The sequence below is a fragment of the Crinia signifera genome, chromosome 3, assembly GCF_055691185.1.
Source record: "Crinia signifera chromosome 3, ASM5569118v1, whole genome shotgun sequence".
Lineage (NCBI taxonomy): Eukaryota > Metazoa > Chordata > Amphibia > Anura > Myobatrachidae > Crinia > Crinia signifera.
Window position 1 is genome coordinate 317,792,207 of NC_139219.1, and position 26,507 is coordinate 317,818,713.

At 48.7% G+C, this 26,507-nt stretch overlaps 1 protein-coding gene across 1 annotated transcript in view; it reads right to left on the reverse strand.

The window, feature by feature from the left end:
• The window catches only part of LOC146064828 (cytochrome P450 2C5-like), a 50,333-nt gene extending 25,437 nt beyond the window's left edge, over positions 1 to 24,896 (reverse strand). Inside the window, exons 1-3 of the mRNA XM_083178732.1 lie at positions 24,717 to 24,896; positions 23,308 to 23,470; positions 2,343 to 2,492 (exon numbers count right to left, since the gene is read on the reverse strand). Of these exons, the coding sequence (XP_083034858.1) occupies positions 2,343 to 2,492; positions 23,308 to 23,470; positions 24,717 to 24,890 (487 nt within the window). The 5' untranslated portion in view covers positions 24,891 to 24,896. The remainder of the gene's footprint in view (positions 1 to 2,342; positions 2,493 to 23,307; positions 23,471 to 24,716) is intronic.
• Between the last annotated feature and the right edge of the window lie 1,611 nt (positions 24,897 to 26,507).

The window sequence follows — 26,507 nt, forward strand, 5'->3', positions numbered from 1 at the left end:
CTGTTTTTGCCCTTCTGCTCCACGAGAGGTTTCTGTCCTCCCTGAGCTCGCCTTAGGACACCAGCGTTATGGTTTGACAGGTGTACTGCCCCAGTCAAACTCCCCACCTGCACAGTCCACATGGTGACGGAGTACATCAGTATTATGGAGTTCAGACTGCAGGGTGAGGGAGCGTGTCAGTGTGATAGATCGTAAGTCTCGGGGAGAGGGAGTGTGTTAGTGTAACAGAGCGCAGGCCGGAAGGTGAAGGAGAATGTCAGTGTGATAGAGCGCAGGTCACAGGGTGAGGGAGCAGGTCAGTGTGATAGAGCGCAGGTCACAGGGTGAGGGTGCAGGTCAGTGTGATAGAGCGCAGGTCACAGGGTGAGGGAGCAGGTCAGTGTGATAGAGCGCAGGCTGCAGGGTGAGAGCGCATGTCAGTGTGAAAGAGCGCAGGCCGCAGGGTGAGGGATCATGTCAGTGTGATAGAGCGCAGGCAGCAGGGTGAGAGAGAACGTCAGTGTGATAGAGCACAGACCGCAGGGTGAGGGAGCAGGTCAGTGTGATAGAGCTCAGGCCGCTGGGTGAGGGAGCACATCAGTGTGATAGAGTGCAGGCCGCTGGGTGAGGGAGCACATCAGTGTGATAGAGTGCAGGCCGCAGGGTGAGGGAGCATGGCAGTGTGATATAGCACAGGGTGAGGGAGCAGGTCAGTGTGAAAGAGCGCAGGCCGCAGGGTGAGGGAGCACGTCAGTGTGATAGATCACAGGCTGCAGGGTGAGGGAGCACGTCAGTGTGATAGAGCGCAGGCCGCAGGGTTAGGGAGTGCATCAGTGTGATAGAATGCAAGCTGCAGGGTGAGGGAGAACGTCAGTGTGATAGAGCGCAGGCCGCAGGGTGAGGGAGTACGTCAGTGTGATAGAGCGCAGGCCGCAGGGTTAGGGAGTGCATCAGTGTGATAGAATGCAAGCTGCAGGGTGAGGGAGCATGTCAGCGTGATAGAGCGCAGGCTGCAGGGTGAGGGAGTGCATCAGTATGATAGAGCGCAGGGCGAGGGAGTGTGTCAGTGTGCAGAGTGCAGACTGCTGTATGAAGTAGAACATCAATGTGATAGAGCGCAGAGCACAGGGGGAGGAAGTGTGTGATAGAACACAGGCCATGGGCGAGGGTGTGTGTGATAGAACGCAGGCTATGGATCCCGACCCTCTTGACAAACCCGACCCCTAAACAAATCCGCCTCCATTAGGGATGCTCCCATAAATTTCTCCGGCTGTTTTTTCATCCCAATCCGCCCCTGGATACGCAGCCTCCGGGGAACCTGCACAAGCTGCTGCTGATATTCATGACATTGCGTCTTCTTCGATGCACGTGTCAGGACATCAGGTACCCACAGCCCACAATGCAAACTTCTCAATGTATAAATGAGTACCCATCTCTGTTTGTAACAAGCAGAGAACTGTGTTTGTGTGCTTAATGTGCTTTTATAAGGCACACATTTGTTCACAGGAGTAACCGTGGGCCAATATCTGAGTAATGTCACATGTGAATATATTGAAAACGTGAAATACGCCTGGAAATCATGGAGTATTTTCAGTCGTATTTTTTTAATGATTCTTACTGGTTTACACCTAGTATCTCTTATATATTTGGCTACATCTGTCACTCAAAGTGTGTTAGTGTGTGTCTAACGCTGGGTGGAGCCTCTGACTCACATGACTGACTCACATGACAGAGAACCAGCCCAGTGAGCCCACAGTGCCAGACACCCTCTGCCTCCCCATGTTTCCCAGCTACTCCACAGCCACCAGGTGAGCAACACCCCTCACGCGATTCACGGTAGCCCCTCAACACCCCCACCCCCTCGCGATTCACGGCAAAACCCCTCGCCCCCTCCTCCCACGATTCGCGGCACCCCCGCAACCCCCCCTCCCACGATTCGCGGCACCCCCTCACGACCCCCCCTCCCCATATTTCTCATATACAAATGTTCACAAATTAAGGGGGCGCAGCCCCTTACGACGGTGTGAAGAGCGCCCGTAGGGTGCGATGAATCACCTAGTTATAAATAAGAATTGTTAGTAAATTTCAAATTAACATGGGAGTAAATGTAAAATACAAGTCGTATTCTTTCGATGGTATATTTATTCGTATAACTACCGGAACACGAATATGACTGGTAGAATCGGCAGTAAAAAGGCATCAGTAAATTTCAAAAATATGAATACGACTGAATACGAATACGCCAATTCCTACTGTACTGTATTTTGTTAAGTAAATTTCCCCCAATGTGTGTAACATAACTAAATCCCTATATTAATATCCAGGCTCTGTCCCCGTGGATATTAGACAAGAACATAACTCACCTCCATAGGATTTAAATTTCTTTATTAAACATTCAGCCTCTTCAATAATCCTGTTCTCAATGCCCTTCTTCCCCATCCCGAAATCACGTAATGTTGAAAGCGCAAATCGTCTCATCGCTTTCCAGTTCTCACCGTTGGAAAAGACAATACCTGAATGGGGTGGGTACAGGTCAGTGCGCTGATTTACACAACAAGCTAATTTATGGTACACCTGGAAACATACAGCTGAAGTCTGTACCACTGTGAATTATTCTGTGCTGCATCGTGTGTACATGCAGGATGATGGAGGGCATTGCTAATGACTCAAGGGAAAATGCATCGTTGACGATATTGAGCATACACACTACACAATATTATAAAACAAAGTTTTCAGAAGGGGCAAAATGAGCAATATCGCTTAAAATATCACTTGAGTGTGTATGGGGCGTTAGGTACTGGCGAATCTAGAAATATGGTAATAGTAGTCCCATACTCAACACCTGTAGTAGGGACCTGCGCGGTGAAGCCGCACATCGAAAAGGGGGTGTGGCCGCACATGGATGAGATGTAGCCTCACAAAAAGGGGTGTGGTTTAGAGGGATGACATTCCCGCAATCCACTCCCCCATTTTATCCGCTGTGGGGGCATGGCCAGCGCTCTGTGAGGTGTTTCCATAGCAATACTTCTATAAGGGGCTTAGTAGCAGAGCACGGGGGAGTGAATGTACAGTACATGAAACCCAGAAGCCATTATACATAGGGATACAGTACAATATGCAGGTACATGTAGATATATACTCAGGGTAGGCCTAAACTTATTCATTTTAGTAAGTGTAAATTTTGATGCCCATGATGGGATAACATTTTTAAAGGGACACACAATTGTACATAGAGATACAGTAGTTAATTGGGGAGGCAGGGATGACAGGTAAATAGTGGGTGGCAAGGGTGACAGGGAGATAGTGGGTGCCAGGAGAGAGATGACTGGTGGGGCAGGGGGGACAGGGAGATATTCATGATTCTGGACAGGAAGAAATGTCGCTATAGAAGATTTATTAAAATTTAACCTTTATTCATATTTGGTTAAAAGTATAGGGAAATAAAATTACACAAAACATAGAAGACATACATATTCTTGTTAAAAAAAGGATATAAGTTATCCTTACAACGTGGGGCCCCACATTCCTTATTAACAGTTTCCACTTTGATTGGAGTGCATACACTGTCAAGAGGGTATATTAAGTATTATTTATAAATGTGTGGCGGATAGTGAACTTATAGATCTCAGCTGAGTTCAAACTGAATCACCCCAATCATTGGGGAGAGAGCGGTGCGACTCCAACCAGTCTGTCAAGGTAGGTGTAACACCCTTCAGTTAGGGTATACAACGTATTTGGCCAGGGCCGGCCTTAGGCATAGGCAAACTAGGCAATTGCCTAGGGCATTTGGAATCCCTAGGGGCATCAGCAGCTTCTGCTGATTAAAATGATATGCAGCATGTCTATATTCTGTGTGTGAGTGAGGCTGTATCTGCATATGAAATAGTGTATTCATGGAAATCACTGTAACATAGCATTCTGTATGCAGGTACAGCCACAGTCGCACACAGAATACAGGCATGCCACATATCATTTTAATCATCGGAAGCTCCTTGTGTGTGCTTGTCATAACAATGCAAATAAGACGAATTTTTAGCAAAAAAGGCACCCAACGTTAGCAGAACTGGCCAAGAGCTGCATATGTGTAATAGGCATTATGTGTGTCATGTGTATAAGGGCATTAATAATGTGCAACATATGTGTAAGGGACATTATGTGTGTCATTATGTGTATGAAGGGCATTAATAAAGGTTGGCATAATGTGTAAGGGGCATTATGGTTATAAGGCAGGGGTTCCCAATCTTTTTTGAATCACGGCACCCTAGAGTATCAAATTTTTTTCACGGCACCCCTAGGACAAAAATAAATTTATTAGATTGGGTTTATATGTGATTCTTTGGGTCAGGTATGTGGTAAAGGACAGGATTTGCTTCTGTTTGTACACATTTTATTAATGGCAGCCACCAGCATTGCTTTTGCTCATAAATAATTAACCATTAATATTTTGAGTTGGTCCTGGACTACCAACCCAGGGCACCCCTGCATGTGTCCCGAGGCACCCCAGGGAGCCGCGGCACACAGTTTGGGAACCACTGTTATAAGGACATTAATAATGTGTGTCATGTGTAAGGGGCATTACTGTGTGGTATTATCAGGGGTGCCGAGAGAAAGGGGTAGGGCATACAAATTACCCAGGCCAAAGTCTGATGGGAGGGCCCAGTGGGGGCCCTGGGCCCCCTCCACTTAAGTGACAGCAGCAGCTGCAGCTCTTCTCCTCTGCCCAGCACACACTGCTTTGAGCTGGGTTGCAGTGTGGCCATGGAGATGGTTAAAATACCATATTTTCTCAGGATTTTTTTCTAAGGGTATAATGTGAATAATGTGAGGAGTAATGTATATAAGGTAAAGTGGTACTACAGTGTGATGTAACGTGAATAAGTGACACCATCGCATGATATAAAGTGAATAAAGTTGCACTACAGTGTGGCATAATTTGAATTGGGGGTAAAATTGTGTGGCCATGCCCCTTCCCAGCAAGAACACACCCCTGTTTGGGCTGTGCACCAAATGTGTGCACTGTTTCTATTTAAAATATTGCGGGTAGGAGCACCAAAAATGATGACTGCTATGATGAGGGTTGATGGTGCTGGGAAAGGGGACCAGGGTCAGAGGTGGAACTAGTGGCGGTGCTAGGGGGCACCAGCCAAAATCTTGCCTAGGGCATCATTTAGGCTAGGGCCGGCTCTGTATTTAGCAGCGTGAAAATATAATTCAAATAGCCAGTGCTTGTGTTTTACCCCCACTCCCCCACCCCCATTGAAATGTACAAAATTTTGATCTGTCTAGTTTAAAAACTGTGGTACCGAGCGGTTTTGTGAACGTACAGCCCATTGGCTGAGGGCGCACTCCTACCTACTTTGACGTATCAGAACTGTTACCCAGTCCTGATGATTGTGAGACGGCGTGTCATATTAGAGCACGCCGCACTCCAGGGACTGTGGGATCAGCGCTGCTATTGATACGCACAGTCAGCGTGTAAGCACCGCATATTGAGCGGCTGCCGGTGCCCCCATACACAAGCACCGGCTATTTGAATTGTATTTTCACGCTGCCAATACGCTATATATCAGAGACTGTGGGATCAGCGCTGCTATTGATACGCACAGTCAGCGTGTAAGCACCGCATACTGAGCGGCTACCGGTGCCCCCAAACACAAGTACTGGCTATTTGAATTATATTTTCACGCAGCCAAATACGCTGTATACCCTAACTGAAGGGTGTTACACCTACCTTGACAGACTGGTTGGAGTCGCACCGCTCTCTCCCCAATGATTGGGGTGATTCAGTTTGAACTCAGCTGAGATCTATAAGTTCACTATCCGCCACACATTTATAAATAATACTTAATATACCCTCTAGACAGTGTATGCACTCCAATCAAAGTGGAAACTGTTAATAAAGAGTGTGGGGCCCCACGTTGTAAGGATAACTTATATCCTTTTTTAACAAGAATATGTATGTCTTCTATGTTTTGTGTCATTTTATTTCGCTATTCTTTTAACCAAATATGAATAAAGGTTACATTTTAATAAATCTTCTATAGGTGCACCACACAGCGACATTTCTTCCTGTCCAGAACCATGTATATAATCAATTGATGTCCCGTGGTAGCACACCCTCATCCGTTACATGAATTCATGCCACCAGACATTTATTGAGGGGCCACCATTTGATTCAATTTACTCTCCCTGTGCGACTACCATTTCTTTCTCTCAAAAAAAAGGGACAGGGAGATAAAGGGTGACAGGGGAGGCAGGCATGACATGGAGATAGTGGGTGCCAGGAGAGAGATGACTGGTGAGGGGGAACAGGGAGATAGTGGGTGACAGAGAAATCAGGAGTGACAATGAGATAGTGGGTGACAGGGGAGGCAGGCATGACAGGGTGAAAATGGGTGACAGGGGAAGCAGGGGTGACAGGGAGATAGTGGGTGCCAGGAGAGAGAAGACTGGTGAGGCAGGGGTGACAGGGAGATAGTGGGTGACAGAGGAGGCAGGCATGACAGGGAGATAGTGGGTGACAGGGCGCAGGGGTGACAGGGAGATAGTGGGTGCCAGGAGATAGATGACTGGTGAGGCAGCAGGGACAGGGAGATAGTGAGTGACAGAGAAAGCAGGGGTGACAGGGAGATAGTGGGTGACAGAGGAGGCAGGCATGACAGGGAGATAGTGGGTGACAGGAGAGAGATAACTGGTGAGGGGGAACAGGGTGATAGTGGGTGACAGGGGAGGCAGGGGTGACAGGGAGATAGTGGGTGCCAGGAGAGAGAAGACTGGTGAGGCAGGGGTGACAGGGAGATAGTGGGTGACAGAGGAGGCAGGCATGACAGGGAGATAGTGGGTGACAGGGCGCAGGGGTGACAGGGAGATAGTGGGTGCCAGGAGATAGATGACTGGTGAGGCAGCAGGGACAGGGAGATAGTGTGTGACAGAGAAAGCAGGGGTGACAGGGAGATAGTGGGTGGCAGGGGAGGCAGGGGTGACAGGGAGATAGTGGATGACAGAGGAGGCAGGCGTGACAGGGAGATAGTGGGTGACAGGGGAGGCAGGGGTGACAGGGAGATAGTGGGTGACAGAGGAGGCAGGAGTGACAGGGAGATAGTGGGTGACAGAGGAGGCACTAGTGACATGGAGATAGTGGATGACAGAGGAGGCAGGATAGACATGGAGATAGTGGGTGACAGAGGAGGCAGGGGGGACAGGGAGATAGTGGGTGACAGAGAAAGCAGGGGTGACAGGGAGATAGTGGGTGACAGAGGAGGCAGGTGTGACAGGGAGATAGTGGGTAACAGAGAAAGCAGCGGTGACAGAGGAGGCAGGCGTGACAGGGAGATAGTGGGTGACAGAGAAAGCAGGGGTGACAGGGAGATAGTGGGTGACAGGGGAGGCAGGGGTGACAGGGAGATAGTGGGTGCCAGGAGAGAGATAACTGGTGAGGGGGAACAGGGTGATAGTGGGTGACAGGGGAGGCAGGGGTGACAGGGAGATAGTGGGTGCCAGGAGAGAGAAGACTGGTGAGGCAGGGGTGACAGGGAGATAGTGGGTGACAGAGGAGGCAGGCATGACAGGGAGATAGTGGGTGACAGGGCGCAGGGGTGACAGGGAGATAGTGGGTGCCAGGAGATAGATGACTGGTGAGGCAGCAGGGACAGGGAGATAGTGTGTGACAGAGAAAGCAGGGGTGACAGGGAGATAGTGGGTGACAGAGGAGGCAGGCATGACAGGGAGATAGTGGGTGGCAGGGGAGGCAGGGGTGACAGGGAGATAGTGGATGACAGAGGAGGCAGGCGTGACAGGGAGATAGTGGGTGACAGGGGAGGCAGGGGTGACAGGGAGATAGTGGGTGACAGAGGAGGCAGGAGTGACAGGGAGATAGTGGGTGACAGAGGAGGCACTAGTGACATGGAGATAGTGGATGACAGAGGAGGCAGGATAGACATGGAGATAGTGGGTGACAGAGGAGGCAGGGGGGACAGGGAGATAGTGGGTGACAGAGAAAGCAGGGGTGACAGGGAGATAGTGGGTGACAGAGGAGGCAGGTGTGACAGGGAGATAGTGGGTAACAGAGAAAGCAGCGGTGACAGAGGAGGCAGTCGTGACAGGGAGATAGTGGGTGACAGAGAAAGCAGGGGTGACAGGGAGATAGTGGGTGACAGGGGAGGCAGGGGTGACAGGGAGATAGTGGGTGCCAGGAGAGAGATGACTGGTGAGGCAGGGGGGACAGGGAGATAGTGGGTGACAGAGGAGGCAGGCGTGACAGGGAGATAGTGGGTGACAGTTGAGGCAGGGGTGTCAGAGGAGGCAGACGTGACAGGGCGATAGTGTGTGACAGGGGAGGCAGGGGTATAAGGGAGATAGTGGGTGCCAGGAGAGAGATGACTGTTGAGGCAGGGGTGACAGGGAGATAGTGGGTGACAGAGGAGGCAGGCATGACAGGGAGATAATGGGTGACAGGTGAGGCAGGGGTAACAGGGAGATAGTGGGTGACAGAGAAGGCAGGCGTGACAGGGAGATAGTGGGTGACAGGGCGCAGGATTGACAGGGAGATAGTGGGTGCCAGGAGATAGATGACTGGTGAGGCAGCAGGGACAGGGAGATAGTGTGTGACACAGAAAGCAGGGGTGACAGGGAGATAGTGGGTGACAGAGGAGGCAGGCGTGACAGGGAGATAGTGGGTGACAGAGAAAGCAGGGGTGACAGGGAGATAGTGGGTGACAGGGGAGGCAGGAGTGACAGGGAGATAGTGGGTGCCAGGAGAGAGATGACTGGTGAGGCAGGGGGGACAGGGAGATAGTGGATGACAGAGGAGGCAGACGTGACAGGGAGATAGTGTGTGACAGAGGAGGCAGGGGTGATAGGGGAGGCAGGGGTGACAGGGCGATAGTGGGTGATTGAGGCAGGGAGAACAGCGAGATAGTGGGTGACAAAAATAGTTATCTGGGAAGACAGGGGTGACAGGAAGATAGTGGATCACTGAGGCAATGGGGACAGGGAGATAGTGGATGACTGAGGCAATGGGGACAAGGAGATAGTGGATGACTGAGGCAATGGGGACAGGGAGATAGTGGATGACAGGCAATGGGGACAAGGAGATAGTGGATGACTGAGGCAATGGGGACAGGGAGATAGTGGATGACTGATGCAATGGGGACAGGGAGATAGTGGATGACTGAGGCAATAGGGACAGGGAGATAGTGGATAACTGAGGCAATGGGGACAGGGAGATAGTGGATGACTGAGGCAATGGGGACAGGGAGATAGTGGATGACAGCAGAAAGGTAGACAGAGGCTGGCAGCAGGATTGTCGCACAGTAGAGCCAGTGTGTGAGAATGAGGGAAATTCCCATGTGCACCATATACACAGTTTCTTGTGTTCAAGGCAGGAAAAGATCCAGGGACACCACAGCCTGACAGATTACAAAGGAGGTAACTCACCAAACACGGGGAGTCCTGAAGAGATCGGGATGTGAGCTGTCCTGGTCTTATGTTACCGAAGAGAACACAGAGCCAGACTGGTGAGGAGAGATGGGCCAGCAGTGGCAGTACGGGTCCCAGCCAGAGAGTGAGACAGACAGACGAGGCAGTGGCTAAGGCCAGCCTTTCTTCTCAGAACCTAATCAGGTCCATTCGAACGGCCATGTGCGTTCATTTTGCACATGCACATTTCTGCACATGTGCATGCGCTGGGTGCATACACCCCACCTTGCCCCCGGTGCGCAGGGGGGGCAAGAGGCCGGGCCATTTGCATGTGGGAATGCCCAGCATGCTAATGGGCCAATGGTGCAGGGGCGGGCAACTGACATCACCGGATTTTATCTGCCCTCCCTCTTCCCTCACAATGTGCACGCCCATATAAGGTTGCTCTGAGCTACCGTAGATGTGTGTGCACGTTCCACATCATTTGATGGTCGGCAATGTAGAACATCCATTCACAGCCAGCACGGGCGAACACACACTGCAAATGGGTGGCAGCCAGACCACCATTCTCAATGCAGAGTTTGGTTGACTCGCAAGGATGCAAATTCGCATCCCAGCGAATCAACCAGAATAACCCCCTCAGTGTGCAGAGGCAGAGAAGGCTTTGGGGATCAATGCTGCAAGAAGTAGTGATTCCGGACTCCAACAGGTGGTACTGGGAGTACTGAGGAGGCCCTGAGCGTGGAGGGGGGAAAACCAGCGAGCGAGCAAAGGGGGAGGAGCCACCATAGAGACATGTGGAAGGTGAGTAGGAGGGTGCTAAAGTGCCGCTTATGCTACACTGCACTTGGGCGCTTCATTACAGGAGCAAATGGAGCAGGCGTCTCCTAAGGGCTATAGGCAGCTAAAGGCTGTAGGGCAGGCATGTCCAAAGTCCGGCACAGGGGTCAATTGTGGCCCGTACTGTCATGTCAAGCGGCCAGCAGCCTCCAGCCAGAAGCGGGTGGAGCATCAGATGCGGGACACACAGCAATAATGGTGGGGCCCCGGCGAGCGCGCCTTTACCTTGCTGTCTGCAGCAGTGAGGAGGTGCCGGCCGCCACAGTGAGATATGTTTGGCGTCTTTCAGGTGAGTATGCATCCAACCCCTGCAGCTGCAATTGTATATCACCCTCCTCTGCAATCACAGTGACAGCAGTGTTTGGGGAGGGGGCAGCAAGGGGGAAGCTTGCTCCTGTAACATGCAGAGGGGAGGAGGGCAGTAGTGGGAGCCCAAGCATCTCCTGTCCTTGCAGTTCCTGCTTTGCCTCTCCTTCCTCTGGCTAACACAAGGGGCTGGGAAACATACAGAGAAGGGAGGGGGCAGGCAGGGGGACATACAGTCAATGGGGCAGAGTGGGGACATACAGTGAAAGAGGGTCACGCTGGGGGACATAAAGTGAATGGGGGCAGGCTGGGGGAAATACAGTGATTGGGGGCAGAGTGGGGGGACCATTCTGATGTGATTAATGATTCAAAGAATGTCAGGCTGAATGGTCGCCCCCCACATTTTCACCTCACAAAAACTGACCCTCATCGCAAAAAGTTTGCACACCCCTGCTCTAGGGGCAATGGTGTCTAGCCTGTAGCAGCCCAGAGTGCTGGAACATTGCAACCTTATAATAATTATTATAATATATATATATATATATAGAAAGTGGTTTCTCTAAGGCAGAGACACAGGCACTCGCCACTTTATCCAAAAATAACTCAGATTTTCGGTAAAAAACAGATAAGGTTTATTACTCATATGAGCCAGCAGGTCAAAAGGTTATAACATCACCAAACTCCGACGTTTCGGTCCTTCAAAATGGACCTTTATCAAGGAGCGTTTTTCAGGTGAGATAAATAGTACAGCAAAGCCATAGGAGCTGCATGCAAACCAGCATGGAGCAGTGGTATATATATATATATATATATATTGTTGCTTTTGCTTGAACTAGTTTTGAACAAGAATTATTTTTTGTTTAATAACGGTTTTTTTTTGCAGCGCCGTGGTACTGCGATGGGGTCAAACATGGCCCCATCGTATGCCAATTTATTTATGTTTCAGTACGAAAAGCAACACATTCTTTCTAATCCCATTTTTTCCAGGTTCATCAATTGTTACGTAAGGTACATTGATGACCTGTTCTTTATATGGACTGGCACTGATGCTCTGCTTAATGAATTTGTATTATTTTTAAATTCCATTCCTGGTTATATAAGATTTACTTCCAGTAGCAGTCATGTGAGCATCAATTTTCTTGATGTCCTTATTACGATCAAAGATGGGACATTTATGACTTCCTTATTCAAAAAGCCTACCGATAAAAATACTTTGTTGCTTGCCACAAGCTTCCACCCTCAGCCGCTCAAACGTGGCTTGCCCTATTCTCAACTCCTAAGAGCAGTACGAATCACGTCTGATGTTTCATCCCTTGATGGGGTACTTGATGATATGTGCAAACAGTTTATCGAACGACAGTATGACCGCAAGGAGGTCGAAGAGGCCAAAGCCAAATGTTTGGTCCTACAGAGGTCAGAGTTGCTATCCCCCAAGGTGAGGGAAGAAAAGGAACAGAGGCTACACTTTGTGACAACCTTCTCGGTGGCGTCTAAATCTATAAAGGAATCCATGATACAGCACTGGCATATCCTACGCACCGATCCAGTCATGGGCAAAATTTGTCAGTGTCCTCCTCTGTTCTGCTTCAAAAGAAGCCAAAATCTCAAACAGCAGCTTACATTTTCTGACATCAGTCCAAAAGTGGACCAATCATAAAATTGGCTTTCCAGGCCCGTCGGCTCACAAAAATGCTCCGGTTGTGTCAACTGTCGACATATGATCAAAGCAAGTGCATTTATACACCCCATTACAGGCAAGAGATACGGTCTTAAACATACCATGGACTGTGAGACCAGGTACGTGGTCTATGTAATTAAGAGCCCGTGTAACAAACTATACATGGGCAAAACTATGCGGATGCTCAAGGAGAGAATAGGGGCACACAGGTCGTCCATCAATAAAGCGTACACAAAGATGGACACTAATACACCACCGGTGGCCAGGCATTTTGTCAACAGTGGACATTCAATCAAAGATTTTGCCTTTATGCCACTGGAACACGTGCCTCCTTTGAGGCGAGGTGGCGACAGGCATTCATTGCTTATGAAAAAGGAATGCTACTGGATATATGAGCTCAATTGTATGCATCCTAGTGGCTTAAATGAAGAATTTTCGTTTACTCCATTTATACATTAATTATTATATTGCCATTTAAGTTACATTGTGCATCGCTCCAGGCTTTCCTCTTATGTTTAGAATAGTATGTAATATGTATTTACATTTTTTGTACACCATGGTCTCTCTCAAGCAATCCAGTTGAGGCAAATTGCCCTGGGCATGAGAGACGTGTATTTGGTCTATTCTGGACATACTAACCTTTTCCCTTTTTTGCACGTTTTAATGTTTGTGCGCTTGTATGTATTTTTGAATGTAATTTTTTTTACTGGATATTTACCAGTTTTCACAGGCATTTGTTTTTGAAAATGCCGATGCGCTTGGTCACCATGGCAACAGCTTGCTTCTTTGATCATATCCGGGTACCAGGGAACCTCTCTGGAGTCCGCCTGCAACACGCGCTGTATCTTTAGTTCCACAACGCCGTCTGTACTTCCGGTACGCGGCGCTGCTGGATATTTGCTGCGGCGATGTGCAGGTGTGACATGGAGCGGAGACGCTCGGCGCACGTGATTGATCCAGGTGGGAGCAGGTGAGTGTACCTCTATGCCCTATATAGCACTGATCTTTTGCTCAGTATCTTGTCAACCCCTCTTGAAGAAGGTGCCTATGCACCGAAACGGCCGTCGAGGAGACGTGAGAGTTTGATTATGTATCTCTGATGCCTATGGGTGTTGTTTAAATGCTTTGATTCATATGAGCTTGAAGATGTTTGCATTAAATATGCACTAAGTATTCCTGTTTTGGACTTCCTCTTTCCTGGTGCCGGTGGTCTTGTTGCTTACAGGACCATACCTTTATATATATATATATATATATATATATATAAGCAGAGGGTAAACTCTCTTTAAATACAGAGCGGGGTGCAAGGACAAATTATTATGTACATGTGCTCCAAACAGTGAGAGGTTTAGCAGCCTCCATTATTCAGAGAAGATACCTTCTCTCCAACGCTGTCTTCAGCTGCTGTCCAATGCCAAATATTATGATGATGAACATTATTAAAATGTGATATTGCATTAAGAACTTGGGAGTGCTGGTCCCCTCTGGATAATGGAGGTTGCTATACTTCTCAAAGTTTGGAGAGAAACATAATTATATATATATATATATATATATACAGACTTACTTTTTTACCTAGCACAGCCGACAGCGCCTCAGAGAAAAGTTTTGGGCTGTCAGCCTGGCAATAGTGGGCCAGTCACAGCGGCAATCAGTGAACGGTGCTGCTTGGCATGGCGGAAATCAGAGGGCGGAAGCAGGTGGAGAGGTGGATGAAAAAGCCATGACACACACTCCGCAATGGACCATGGGAGGAGCTGCATGCCCTTTTGCAGCCGTTTTGTTTTTGGGGTAAACCACGATAGGCTGCTGTAGTGTCAGTCTGCGGCGGCATTGGTGCAAGTAGGGTGAGCGGCCCAGTCTAGCGGCTCATCCTGAATCCCAGGAAAAAGCAGATCGGCGGTATGTTTAATGGGGGGTCCAGTGCACCCCTTAGATTCACCTATGGCTTTAGGAGTATGCTGGGTGACGGGAGGTTTCAAGTTAGGCTGCAATAGGGAGGGTGAAGGTTAGGCCCTAGTGGAGGGTAAAGCTGTGGGAGGGGAGGTTAGGTACTAAGGAGAGGGTTAAAGTTAGGGGGTAATGTTAGAACATAGCAATACTCACCGCCAACTGCTGTAGAATCTGCCAGAAGTAACCATCAACTGACCTCTGGACCGGGAAGGCATCTAAAGAGCCGTTGGCCACTACAAACATGGAAGTCACTGTTTGACCACCAGGAATGTTCTGTCGGTAATCTAATCATTTCAGCAGGATGACTGTTGATGTACTCAGTGTTGACATTCCAAGCATGTCAATGTGCTACATGTCAATATTACAACAATGTCAACATTCTCCTGTCAACATTATGAATGTTGAAATAATATACAGAACACAAGTATAGGAAGAGTGCTATTACTCACTGGTAATGGGAGCAGGCGTATACGGACAGTACCTGTGCTTAAATGCACCCCCTCTAAATAAACCTCTAAATGAGTGTGTATGGGGCGTTAGGTACTGGCAAATCTAGAAATATGGTAATAGTAGTCCCATACTCAACACCTGTAGTAGGGACCTGCGCGGTGAAGCCGCACATCGAAAAGGGGGTGTGGCCGCACATGGATGAGATGTAGCCTCACAAAAAGGGGTGTGGTTTAGAGGGATGACATTCCCGCAATCCACTCCCCCATTTTATCCGCTGTGGGGGCATGGCCAGCGCTCTGTGAGGTGTTTGAATGGCAATACTTCTATAAGGGGCTTAGTAGCAGAGCAGGGGGGAGTGAATGTACAGTACATGGAACCCAGAAGCCATTATACATAGGGATACAGTACAATATGCAGGTACATGTAGATATATACTCAGGGTAGGCCTAAACTTATTCATTTTAGTAAGTGTAAATTTTGATGCCCATGATGGGATAACATTTTTAAAGGGACACACAATTGTACATAGAGATACAGTAGTTAATTGGGGAGGCAGGGATGACAGGTAAATAGTGGGTGGCAAGGGTGACAGGGAGATAGTGGGTGCCAGGAGAGAGATGACTGGTGGGGCAGGGGGGACAGGGAGATATTCATGATTCTGGACAGGAAGAAATGTCGCTATAGAAGATTTATTAAAATTTAACCTTTATTCATATTTGGTTAAAAGTATAGGGAAATAAAATTACACAAAACATAGAAGACATACATATTCTTGTTAAAAGAAGGATATAAGTTATACTTACAACGTGGGGCCCCACACTCCTTATTAACAGTTTCCACTTTGATTGGAGTGCATACACTGTCTAAAGGGTATATTAAGTATTGGCAATAGTGGGCCAGTCACAGCGGCAATCAGTGAACGGTGCTGCTTGGCATGGCGGAAATCAGAGGGCGGAAGCAGGTGGAGAGGTGGATGAAAAAGCCATGACACACACTCCGCAATGGACCATGGGAGGAGCTGCATGCCCTTTTGCAGCCGTTTTGTTTTTGGGGTAAACCACGATAGGCTGCTGTAGTGTCAGTCTGCGGCGGCATTGGTGCAAGTAGGGTGAGCGGCCCAGTCTAGCGGCTCATCCTGAATCCCAGGAAAAAGCAGATCGGCGGTATGTTTAATGGGGGGTCCAGTGCACCCCTTAGATTCACCTATGGCTTTAGGAGTATGCTGGGTGACGGGAGGTTTCAAGTTAGGCTGCAATAGGGAGGGTGAAGGTTAGGCTCTAGTGGAGGGTAAAGCTGTGGGAGGGGAGGTTAGGTACTAAGGAGAGGGTTAAAGTTAGGGGGTAATGTTAGAACATAGCAATACTCACCGCCAACTGCTGTAGAATCTGCCAGAAGTAACCATCAACTGACCTCTGGACCGGGAAGGCATCTAAAGAGCCGTTGGCCACTACAAACATGGAAGTCACTGTTTGACCACCAGGAATGTTCTGTCGGTAATCTAATCATTTCAGCAGGATGACTGTTGATGTACTCAGTGTTGACATTCCAAGCATGTCAATGTGCTACATGTCAATATTACAACAATGTCAACATTCTCCTGTCAACATTATGAATGTTGAAATAATATACAGAACACAAGTATAGGAAGAGTGCTATTACTCACTGGTAATGGGAGCAGGCGTATACGGACAGTACCTGTGCTTAAATGCACCCCCTCTAAATAAACCTCTAAATGAGTGTGTATGGGGCGTTAGGTACTGGCAAATCTAGAAATATGGTAATAGTAGTCCCATACTCAACACCTGTAGTAGGGACCTGCGCGGTGAAGCCGCACATCGAGAAGGGGGTGTGGCCGCACATGGATGAGATGTAGCCTCACAAAAAGGGGTGTGGTTTAGAGGGATGACATTCCCGCAATCCACTCCCCCATTTTATCCGCTGTGGGGGCATGGCCAGCGCTCTGTGAGGTGTTTGAATAGCAATACTTCTATAAGGGGCTTAGTAGCAGAGCACGGGGGAGTGAATGTACAGTACATGGAACCCAGAAGCCATTATACATAGGGATACAGTACAATATGCAGGTACATGTAGATATATACTCAGGGTAGGCCTAAACTTATTCATTTTAGTAAGTGTAAATTTTGATGCCCATGATGGGATAACATTTTTAAAGGGACACACAATTGTACATAGAGATACAGTAGTTAATTGGGGAGGCAGGGATGACAGGTAAATAGTGGGTGGCAAGGGTGACAGGGAGATAGTGGGTGCCAGGAGAGAGATGACTGGTGGGGCAGGGGGGACAGGGAGATATTCATGATTCTGGACAGGAAGAAATGTCGCTATAGAAGATTTATTAAAATTTAACCTTTATTCATATTTGGTTAAAAGTATAGGGAAATAAAATTACACAAAACATAGAAGACATACATATTCTTGTTAAAAAAAGGATATAAGTTATCCTTACAACGTGGGGCCCCACACTCCTTATTAACAGTTTCCACTTTGATTGGAGTGCATACACTGTCTAAAGGGTATATTAAGTATTAATTATAAATGTGTGGCGGATAGTGAACTTATAGATCTCAGCTGAGTTCAAACTGAATCACCCCAATCATTGGGGAGAGAGCGGTGCAACTCAAACCAGTCTGTCAAGGTAGGTGTAACACCCTTCAGTTAGGGTATACAACGTATCAGAGACAGGGAGATAGTGTGTGACAGAGAAAGCAGGGGTGACAGGGAGATAGTGGGTGACAGAGGAGGCAGGCATGACAGGGAGATAGTGGGTGGCAGGGGAGGCAGGGGTGACAGGGAGATAGTGGATGACAGAGGAGGCAGGCGTGACAGGGAGATAGTGGGTGACAGGGGAGGCAGGGGTGACAGGGAGATAGTGGGTGACAGAGGAGGCAGGAGTGACAGGGAGATAGTGGGTGACAGAGGAGGCACTAGTGACATGGAGATAGTGGATGACAGAGGAGGCAGGATAGACATGGAGATAGTGGGTGACAGAGGAGGCAGGGGGGACAGGGAGATAGTGGGTGACAGAGAAAGCAGGGGTGACAGGGAGATAGTGGGTGACAGGGGAGGCAGGTGTGACAGGGAGATAGTGGGTGACAGAGAAAGCAGGGGTGACAGGGAGATAGTGGGTGACAGGGGAGGCAGGGGTGACAGGGAGATAGTGGGTGCCAGGAGAGAGATGACTGGTGAGGCAGGGGGGACAGTGGGTGACAGAGGAGGCAGGCGTGACAGGGAGATAGTGGGTGACAGGGCGCAGGGGTGACAGGGAGATAGTGGGTGCCAGGAGATAGATGACTGGTGAGGCAGCAGGGACAGGGAGATAGTGTGTGACAGAGAAAGCAGGGGTGACAGGGAGATAGTGGGTGACAGAGGAGGCAGGCATGACAGGGAGATAGTGGGTGGCAGGGGAGGCAGGGGTGACAGGGAGATAGTGGATGACAGAGGAGGCAGGCGTGACAGGGAGATAGTGGGTGACAGGGGAGGCAGGGGTGACAGGGAGATAGTGGGTGACAGAGGAGGCAGGAGTGACAGGGAGATAGTGGGTGACAGAGGAGGCACTAGTGACATGGAGATAGTGGATGACAGAGGAGGCAGGATATACATGGAGATTGTGGTTGACAGAGGAGGCAGGGGGGACAGGGAGATAGTGGGTGACAGAGAAAGCAGGGGTGACAGGGAGATAGTGGGTGACAGAGGAGGCAGGTGTGACAGGGAGATAGTGGGTGACAGAGGAGGCAGGGTAGACAGGGAGATAGTGGGTGACAGAGAAAGCAGAGGTGACAGGGAGATAGTGGGTGACAGAGGAGGCAGGCGTGACAGGGAGATAGTGGGTGACAGGGGAGGCAGGGGTGACAGGGAGATAGTGGGTGACAGAGGAGGCAGGAGTGACAGGGAGATAGTGGGTGACAGAGGAGGCAGGGGTGACAGGGAGATAGTGGGTGCCAGGAGAGAGATGACTGGTGAGGCAGGGGGGACAGGGAGATAGTGGGTGACAGAGGAGGCAGGCGTGACAGGGAGATAGTGGGTGACAGTTGAGGCAGGGGTGTCAGGGGAGGCAGACATGACAGGGCGATAGTGTGTGACAGGGGAGGCAGGGGTATAAGGGAGATAGTGGGTGCCAGGAGAGAGATGACTGTTGAGGCAGGGGTGACAGGGAGATAGTGGGTGACAGAGGAGGCAGGCATGACAGGGAGATAGTGGGTGACAGGTGAGGCAGGGGTGACAGAGAGATAGTGGGTGACAGAGAAGGCAGGCGTGACAGGGAGATAGTGGGTGACAGGGCGCAGGGGTGACAGGGAGATAGTGGGTGCCAGGAGATAGATGACTGGTGAGGCAGGTGTGACAGGGAGATAGTGTGTGACACAGAAAGCAGGGGTGACAGGGAGATAGTGTGTGACAGGGGAGGCAGGGGTGACAGGGAGATAGGGGGTGACAGGGAGATAGTGAGTGACAGGGGAGGCAGGGGTGACAGGGAGATAGTGGGTGCCAGGAGAGAGATGACTGGTGAGGCAGGGGGGACAGGGAGATAGTGGGTGACAGAGGAGGCAGACGTGACAGGGAGATAGTGGGTGACTGAGGCAATGGGGACAGGGAGATAGTGGATGACTGAGGCAATGGGGGCAGGGAGATAGTGGATGACTGAGGCAATGGGGACAGGGAGATAGTGGATGACTGAGGCAATGGGGACAGGGAGATAGTGGATGACTGAGGCAATGGGGACAGGGAGATAGTGGATGACTGAGGCAATGGGGGCAGGGAGATAGTGGATGCCTGAGGCAATGGGGACAGGGAGATAGTGGATGACTGAGGCAATGGGGACAGGGAGATAGTGGATGACAGCAGATAGGTAGACAGAGGCTGGCAGCAGGATTGTCGCACAGTAGAGCCAGTGTGTGAGAATGAGGGAAATTCCCATGTGCACCATATACACAGTTTCTTGTGGTCAAGGCAGGAAAAGATCCAGGGACACCACAGCCTGACAGATTACAAAGGAGGTGACTCACCAAACACGGGGAGTCCTGAAGAGATCGGGATGTGAGCTGTCCTGGTCTTATGTTACTGAAGAGAACGCAGAGCCAGCCTGGTGAGGAGAGATGGGCCAGCAGTGGCAGTACGGGTCCCAGCCAGAGAGTGAGACAGACAGACGAGGCAGTGGCTAAGGCCAGCCTTTCTTCTCAGAACCTAATCAGGTCCATTCGAACGGCCATGTGCGTTCATTTTGCACATGCACATTTCTGCACATGTGCATGTGCTTGGTGCGTACACCCAACCTTGCCCCCGGTGCGCAGGGGGGCAAGTGGCCGGGCCATTTGCATATGGGAATGCCCAGCATGCTAATGGGCCAATGGTGCTTGGGCGGGCAACTGACATCACCGGATTTTAGCTGCCCTCCCTCTTCCCTCACAATGTGCACGCCCATCTAAGGTTGCTCTGAGCTACCGTAGATGTGTGTGCACGTTCCATGATGGTCGGCAATGTAGAACATCCATTCACAGCCAGTACCGGCGAACACACACTGCAAATGGGTGGCAGCCAGACCACCATTCTCAATGCAGAGTTTGGTTGACTCGCAAGGATGCAAATTCGCATCCCAGCGAATCAACCAGAATAACCCCCTCAGTGTGCAGAGGCAGAGAAGGCTTTGGGGATCAATGCTGCAAGAAGTAGTGATTCCGGACTCCAACAGGTGGTACTGGGAGTACTGAGGAGGCCCTGAGCGTGGAGGGGGGAAAACCAGCGAGCGAGCAAAGGGGAGGAGCCACCATAGAGACATGTGGAAGGTGAGTAGGAGGGTGCTAAAGTGCCGCTTATGCTACACTGCACTTGGGCGCTTCATTACAGGAGCAAATGGAGCAGGCGTCTCCTAAGGGCTATAGGCAGCTAAAGGCTGTAGGGCAGGCATGTCCAAAGTCCGGCACAGGGGTCAATTGTGGCCCGTACTGTCATGTCAAGCGGCCAGCAGCCTCCAGCCAGAAGCGGGTGGAGCATCAGATGCGGGACACACAGCAATAATGGTGGGGCCCCGGCGAGCGCGCCTTTACCTTGCTGTCTGCAGCAGTGAGGAGGTGCCGGCCGCCACAGTGAGATGTGTTTGGCGTCTTTCAGGTGAGTATGCATCCAACCCCTGCAGCTGCAATTGTATATCACCCTCCTCCACAATCACAGTGACAGCAGTGTGTGGGGAGGGGGGGCAGCAAGGGGGAAGCTTGCTCCCGTAACATGCAGAGGGGAGGAGGGCAGCAGCGGGAGCCCAAGCTTCTCCTGTCCTTGCAGTTCCTGCTTTGCCTCTCCTTCCTCTGGCTCACACAAGGGGCTGGGAAACATACAGAGAAGGGAGGGGGCAGGCAGGGGGACATACAGTGAAGGAGAGTCAGGCTGGGGGACATACAGTGAATGGAGGCAGTGATGGACATTCAGAGAAGGGGGAGGGGCAGGCTGTGGGACATACAGTGAATGGGGGCAGAGTAGGGTACATAGTAAATGGGAGTCATACAGTGAATGGGAGTCATATAGTGAATGGGGGCAGATTGGGGGACATACAGTGAAGGAGGGTCAGGGTTTGGGACATACAGTGAAGGAGGGTCAGGCTTTGGGACATACAGTGAATGGAGGCAGTGATGGACATTCAGAGAAGGGGGGACAGGCTGGGGGACAGAGTGAATGGGTGCAGAGTGGGGAACATACAGTGAATGGGGGACATAAGGAGAAGGATGGTCAGGCATGGGAATATACAGTGAATGGGGGCAGGCTGGAGGAAATACAGAGAGGCGAGCAATCTAGGGAATATACAGTTAAGGGGCAGGCTGGGGGACATACAGTGATTGGGGGCAGAGTGGGGGACCATTCTGATGTGATTAATGATTCAAAGAATGTCAGGCTGAATGACACATTTTCACCTCACAAAAACTGACCCTCATCGCAAAAAGTTTGCACACCCCTGCTCTAGGGGCAATGGTGTCTAGCCTGTATCAGCCCAGAGTGCTGGAACATTGCAACCTTATAATATATATATATATATATATATATAGTCAGATAGAAGTATAGCGGCACTGGAAGACTTCTCAAATTTCTTTATTGCTGGTGTGCAAACATACACAATATCCCGACGTTTCGGGGATCAACCGTCCCCTTCTTCAAGAAGGGGACGGTTGATCCCCGAAACGTCGGGATATTGTGTATGTTTGCACACCAGCAATAAAGAAATTTGAGAAGTCTTCCAGTGCCGCTATACTTCTATCTGACTGTATCTACATCCTAATAGAAGGCACGGAAGCAGCTGCAACAGAAGCAGGAGTGCCGGACCGTCTACAAGTATATATATATATATATATATATATATATATATATATATATATATATATATATAAGCAGAGGGTAAACTCTCTTTAAATACAGAGCAGGGTGCAAGGACAAATTATTATGTATATGTGCTCCAAACAGTGAGAGGTTTAGCAGCCTCCATTATTCAGAGAAGATACCTTCTCTCCAACGCCGTCTTCAGCTGCTGTCCAATGCCAAATATTATGATGATGAACATTATTAAAATGTGATATTGCATTAAGAACTTGGGAGTGCTGGTCCCCTCTGGATAATGGAGGTTGCTATTCTTCTCACAGTTTGGAGAGAAACATAATTATATATATACAGACTTACTTTTTTACCTAGCACAGCCGACAGCGCCTCAGAGAAAAGTTTTGGGCTGTCAGCCTGGCAATAGTGGGCCAGTCACTGCGGCAATCAGTGAACGGTGCTGCTTGGCATGGCGGAAATCGGAGGGCGGAAGCAGGTGGAGAGGTGGATGAAAAAGCCATGACACACACTCCGCAATGGACCATGGGAGGAGCTGCATGCCCTCTTGCAGCCGTTTTGTTTTTGGGGTAAAACGCAGTGACCACGATAGGCTGCTGTAGTGTCAGTCTGCGGCGGCATTGGTGCAAGTAGGGTGAGCGGCCCAGACTAGCGGCTCATCCTGAATCCCAGGAAAAAGCAGATCGGCGGTATGTTTAATGGGGGGTCCAGTGCACCCCTTAGATTCACCTATGGCTTTAGGAGTATGCTGGGTAACGGAAGGTTTCAGGTTACGCTGCAATAGGGAGGGTGAAGGTTAGGCCCTAGTGGAGGGTAACGCTGTGGGAGGGGAGGTTAGGTACTAAGGAGAGGGTTAAAGTTAGGGGGTAATGTTATAACATAGCAATACTCACCGTCAACTGCTGTAGAATCTGCCAGAAGTAACCATCAACTGACCTCTGGACCGGGAAGGCATCTAAAGAGCCGTTGGCCACTACAAACATGGAAGTCACTGTTTGACCACCAGGAATGTTCTGTCGGTAATCTAATCATTTCAGCAGGATGACTGTTGATGTACTCAGTGTTGACATTCCAAGCATGTCAATGTGCTACATGTCAATATTACAACAATGTCAACATTCTCCTGTCAACATTATGAATGTTGAAATAATATACAGAACACAAGGATAGGAAGAGTGCTATTACTCACTGGTAATGGGAGCAGGCGTATACGGACAGTACCTGTGCTTAAATGCACCCCCTCTAAATACAGGCTTCTATTTACCGGCAGATGCCTCTGATATCACCCACCACTGCTGAGCACAGGTCATCCTGAGCCTCTCCAGCTGTCTTATGTAAAGAAACTAAAAGAAAATTACCATTATTTTTTGTTGTTTTAGCAAAGATGGGGACATGCGGTCGGTCAGCAAATTCTTCAGCGTGGTTGATTAGAGCGTCCTTAATAGTCTCATATCCCCATAGGACGACCGTCTTTGTCATGCCGAATTGGACGCTGAATACTGGGCCATACGTCTTAGCCATCTGTAAATACAGCAAACAATAGCTAATGTTATTTGGAGCTAGGTATAGGCAGTGTTACATTACATCCGTTACCATGAGCTGCGGTTGGGATCCATACCTTGGGGATTACCAGGCACAGAAGCAGATATTTCAATTCAGTATCAGATCATCTCAACAAGGTGTTACTGTAGCGAAAATCTTAAAACATAGTTGCCAACATTTTAATACAATTTCCCGGTTCAGTCTTCTAAAGGGCAGGTGCTAAGATCTGTGTGTGGGGACATTGGTGCACTACAATCCCCAGCATAGCATGTACACTGGACATTATGATGTGTCATTTCTGGTGGGAATTCCCAGCTCCCTTGAGCCAAAACTGGACTTACAGTATTAACAGGAGGTTGTATAAAGCGCTCAAAAATATATTTGTTTTGCATAATTAAGATATATGTGGATATGAAGTTATCCATTACTGCAGAATTGTTATATTTTCTGTGTGATAATAATAATTTAATGATTCAATAATTTACTAATGCATTTAATATGCTCAATAAATGTTGATGATTAATATAATAAGCCTTTTTTTCTTAAAACAAATTCAGCTCTTTGTTCATTGTATAAGACATAACAGCGGAGCAGTACCTCGCCATATACAAACGTTGATCTGTTATCACACATTACGAGACTCTTCAGTTCAAGGGGGCTGCAAAGGGGGCTTGTGAGTCAGCAGTGACTGTAGCACATCTGTTCTAGTTCAGAAGCCCCCTGCTTTTCTTTCTTTGTGCCCCTCTGAAAGCAGGAGCCCAACAGCCAGTGCCTCCAATGTCTCTGGGAGTTTTGCCACTGTATAATATAACTTTAGGCAGGAGTGTAAGTTCATCTCAGTCGCCTAAGGGCAAGTGGGATTTTGGTGCCTCCAACCTGAAATATGGTGTGTTTCAACATTCACCTGTGCATATAATTTCATAGACCAGCAGCATTGCTTGCTGCAGTGCAGGCTGAGTGGTACCAGTCCCCTATTGCAGATGTTAGCAGGGCTCCTGGTATAGAGCTAATTAACTACAGGTGTGTCACAGAGTTCCATTGCAATAGCAGTGGTCACACTACTGGGATCACACCGTGAACCACACAGATGCTGCTTTACATGCAGGTGCCCACTTCAGGGCTTGCATCCCTGAAGCTGGATCCTCCATTGATCTATGAGTTATGCCCCTGACTCCAGGCATATAGTATATAAGTTAGTGACTGTGTCGCGGGTGCGCTGTATTACCTCTGCAAATGTCTCCTGGGGCTTCGCCATATCAATCATATGTATATTTCCAATGATTGGCAAAGGCTTCGGACCCGGAGGGAAATTCTTGTACTTGTCTTTTTTCCAATTGTTAAAAACAAAGGCCAAGTATAGGATGACCACGACAGACACAAGGACTGTGGCAGGGTCCATGGCAAATAGTCTTCTGCAAAAGATAAATCATACAGTAGTATATTAGAACTTTCCACGTCGATATAGAGGTGCAATCAAGACTCAAAGCAGTTGATTTTTTTTAATAGGGATATGTCATTATTTTACCAAAAACAAAAAGAAAAGTCGACACTGTAAAACATTTCAGCTGCAGCTTTCAATGTGTACAAGTGTGGGTACACAACAACTGACCTCTTTCAGGACATATAATATGGCCAGATGAGGATCAGGAGAACATATAATAAAAAAAGAGGATTGGATAACTGCGCTATTTAATATATATATATCAAGCACCATGGAAAAACACACTTACACAAAAAGACACTCTTTGAAAAAGCCCCCCCCCCCCCTGTTTGGGGCGAAACGCGTTAGGGGAGAATTTCCAGCCTGTCTGTCTTACAGAGCCTTGTGGAATATGCATCTGCTATCACATAATCAGCAGAGAAACCAAGGCGCCAACACCAGTGATTCCCACCTGCCACTCTCCTGCCTGTTACATCCGGCATCTTCTGAGAACTCCATAGGACGTGCTAGTGAACCTGGCGTCTGTGAGAGAGACGGTACCGCATAACATCAATAGTGGCACAGGTCTGGAGGGTAAGAGCAGTGACCAGTTATAACATCCATCTGGTCCGCTCCCCACCAACTACCGCTCCGGAGGGATCCAAAAGCCAGCAGCACACGGAAGCGCAGGTGAGAGACGCGATACCACACGTCCTTATACACAATTCTATATCCATTTGCAATTAAAAACCGTGGCTGTATTATACCCACCAAACTAAAAGTGGATATTGCAAACGGAGACAGGACCAATTTCATTTATTGACTTTTATTTGTTATTTAAAGGTGCACATCAAACATCTTTTAAAGCTAAATATAATACGCTTATTTTTATCCGATTGCATTATGTGTATTAATGTGTTTTTTGATATATGTGCACTAAAAAGTATACAAATAACATTTTTTATGCTTATTCTATTTCTAACTAAATATGATTATTTATATTTAATCAATATAAAAAGAACTATTTGTGTGAGTGTGTTTTTCCATGGTGCTTGATATATATTAAATAGCGCAGTTATCCAATCCTCTTTTTTGATTATATGTCATTATTTGGCAGGACCTGCTTCGCCTGTTTAGCATAGCAAAGCAGGTCCTGTAATGGAGGAATGTACGATTGTGGACTATACGAAGAGTTAGTGTTAATTCACCCGACTGGCGATTTCCGCTCTCCCTCTTTCGGTGGGCAGGTGGCATGCATATTGCACGTGGGAAATCACCACCAGCGGCTCCCATGGCTCATTGAAGAAATGTCTGTTGGAAATGAATAGCTGTATTTATCTGAATGGACAGTGACACTGACAAATCATGCATTGCCTGGCAGGTCGGGGGCTTGTAGATAGCAGCGCTGTTAATGATAGGGGCACATAGCACTCCTGTCATTCTGATCACCCTCATTATTGCATGCAGGGGAGTGGTAAGTGCTGCCCATAACGTGCACAGTTACCCATTTTGCCCATAAGGAATTTCCCAAAAAGGTATTTCTTCTGCCCTCCTTCGGGTCTCACCACAAGGGACATGTAGAAGAGGATTGTGGAT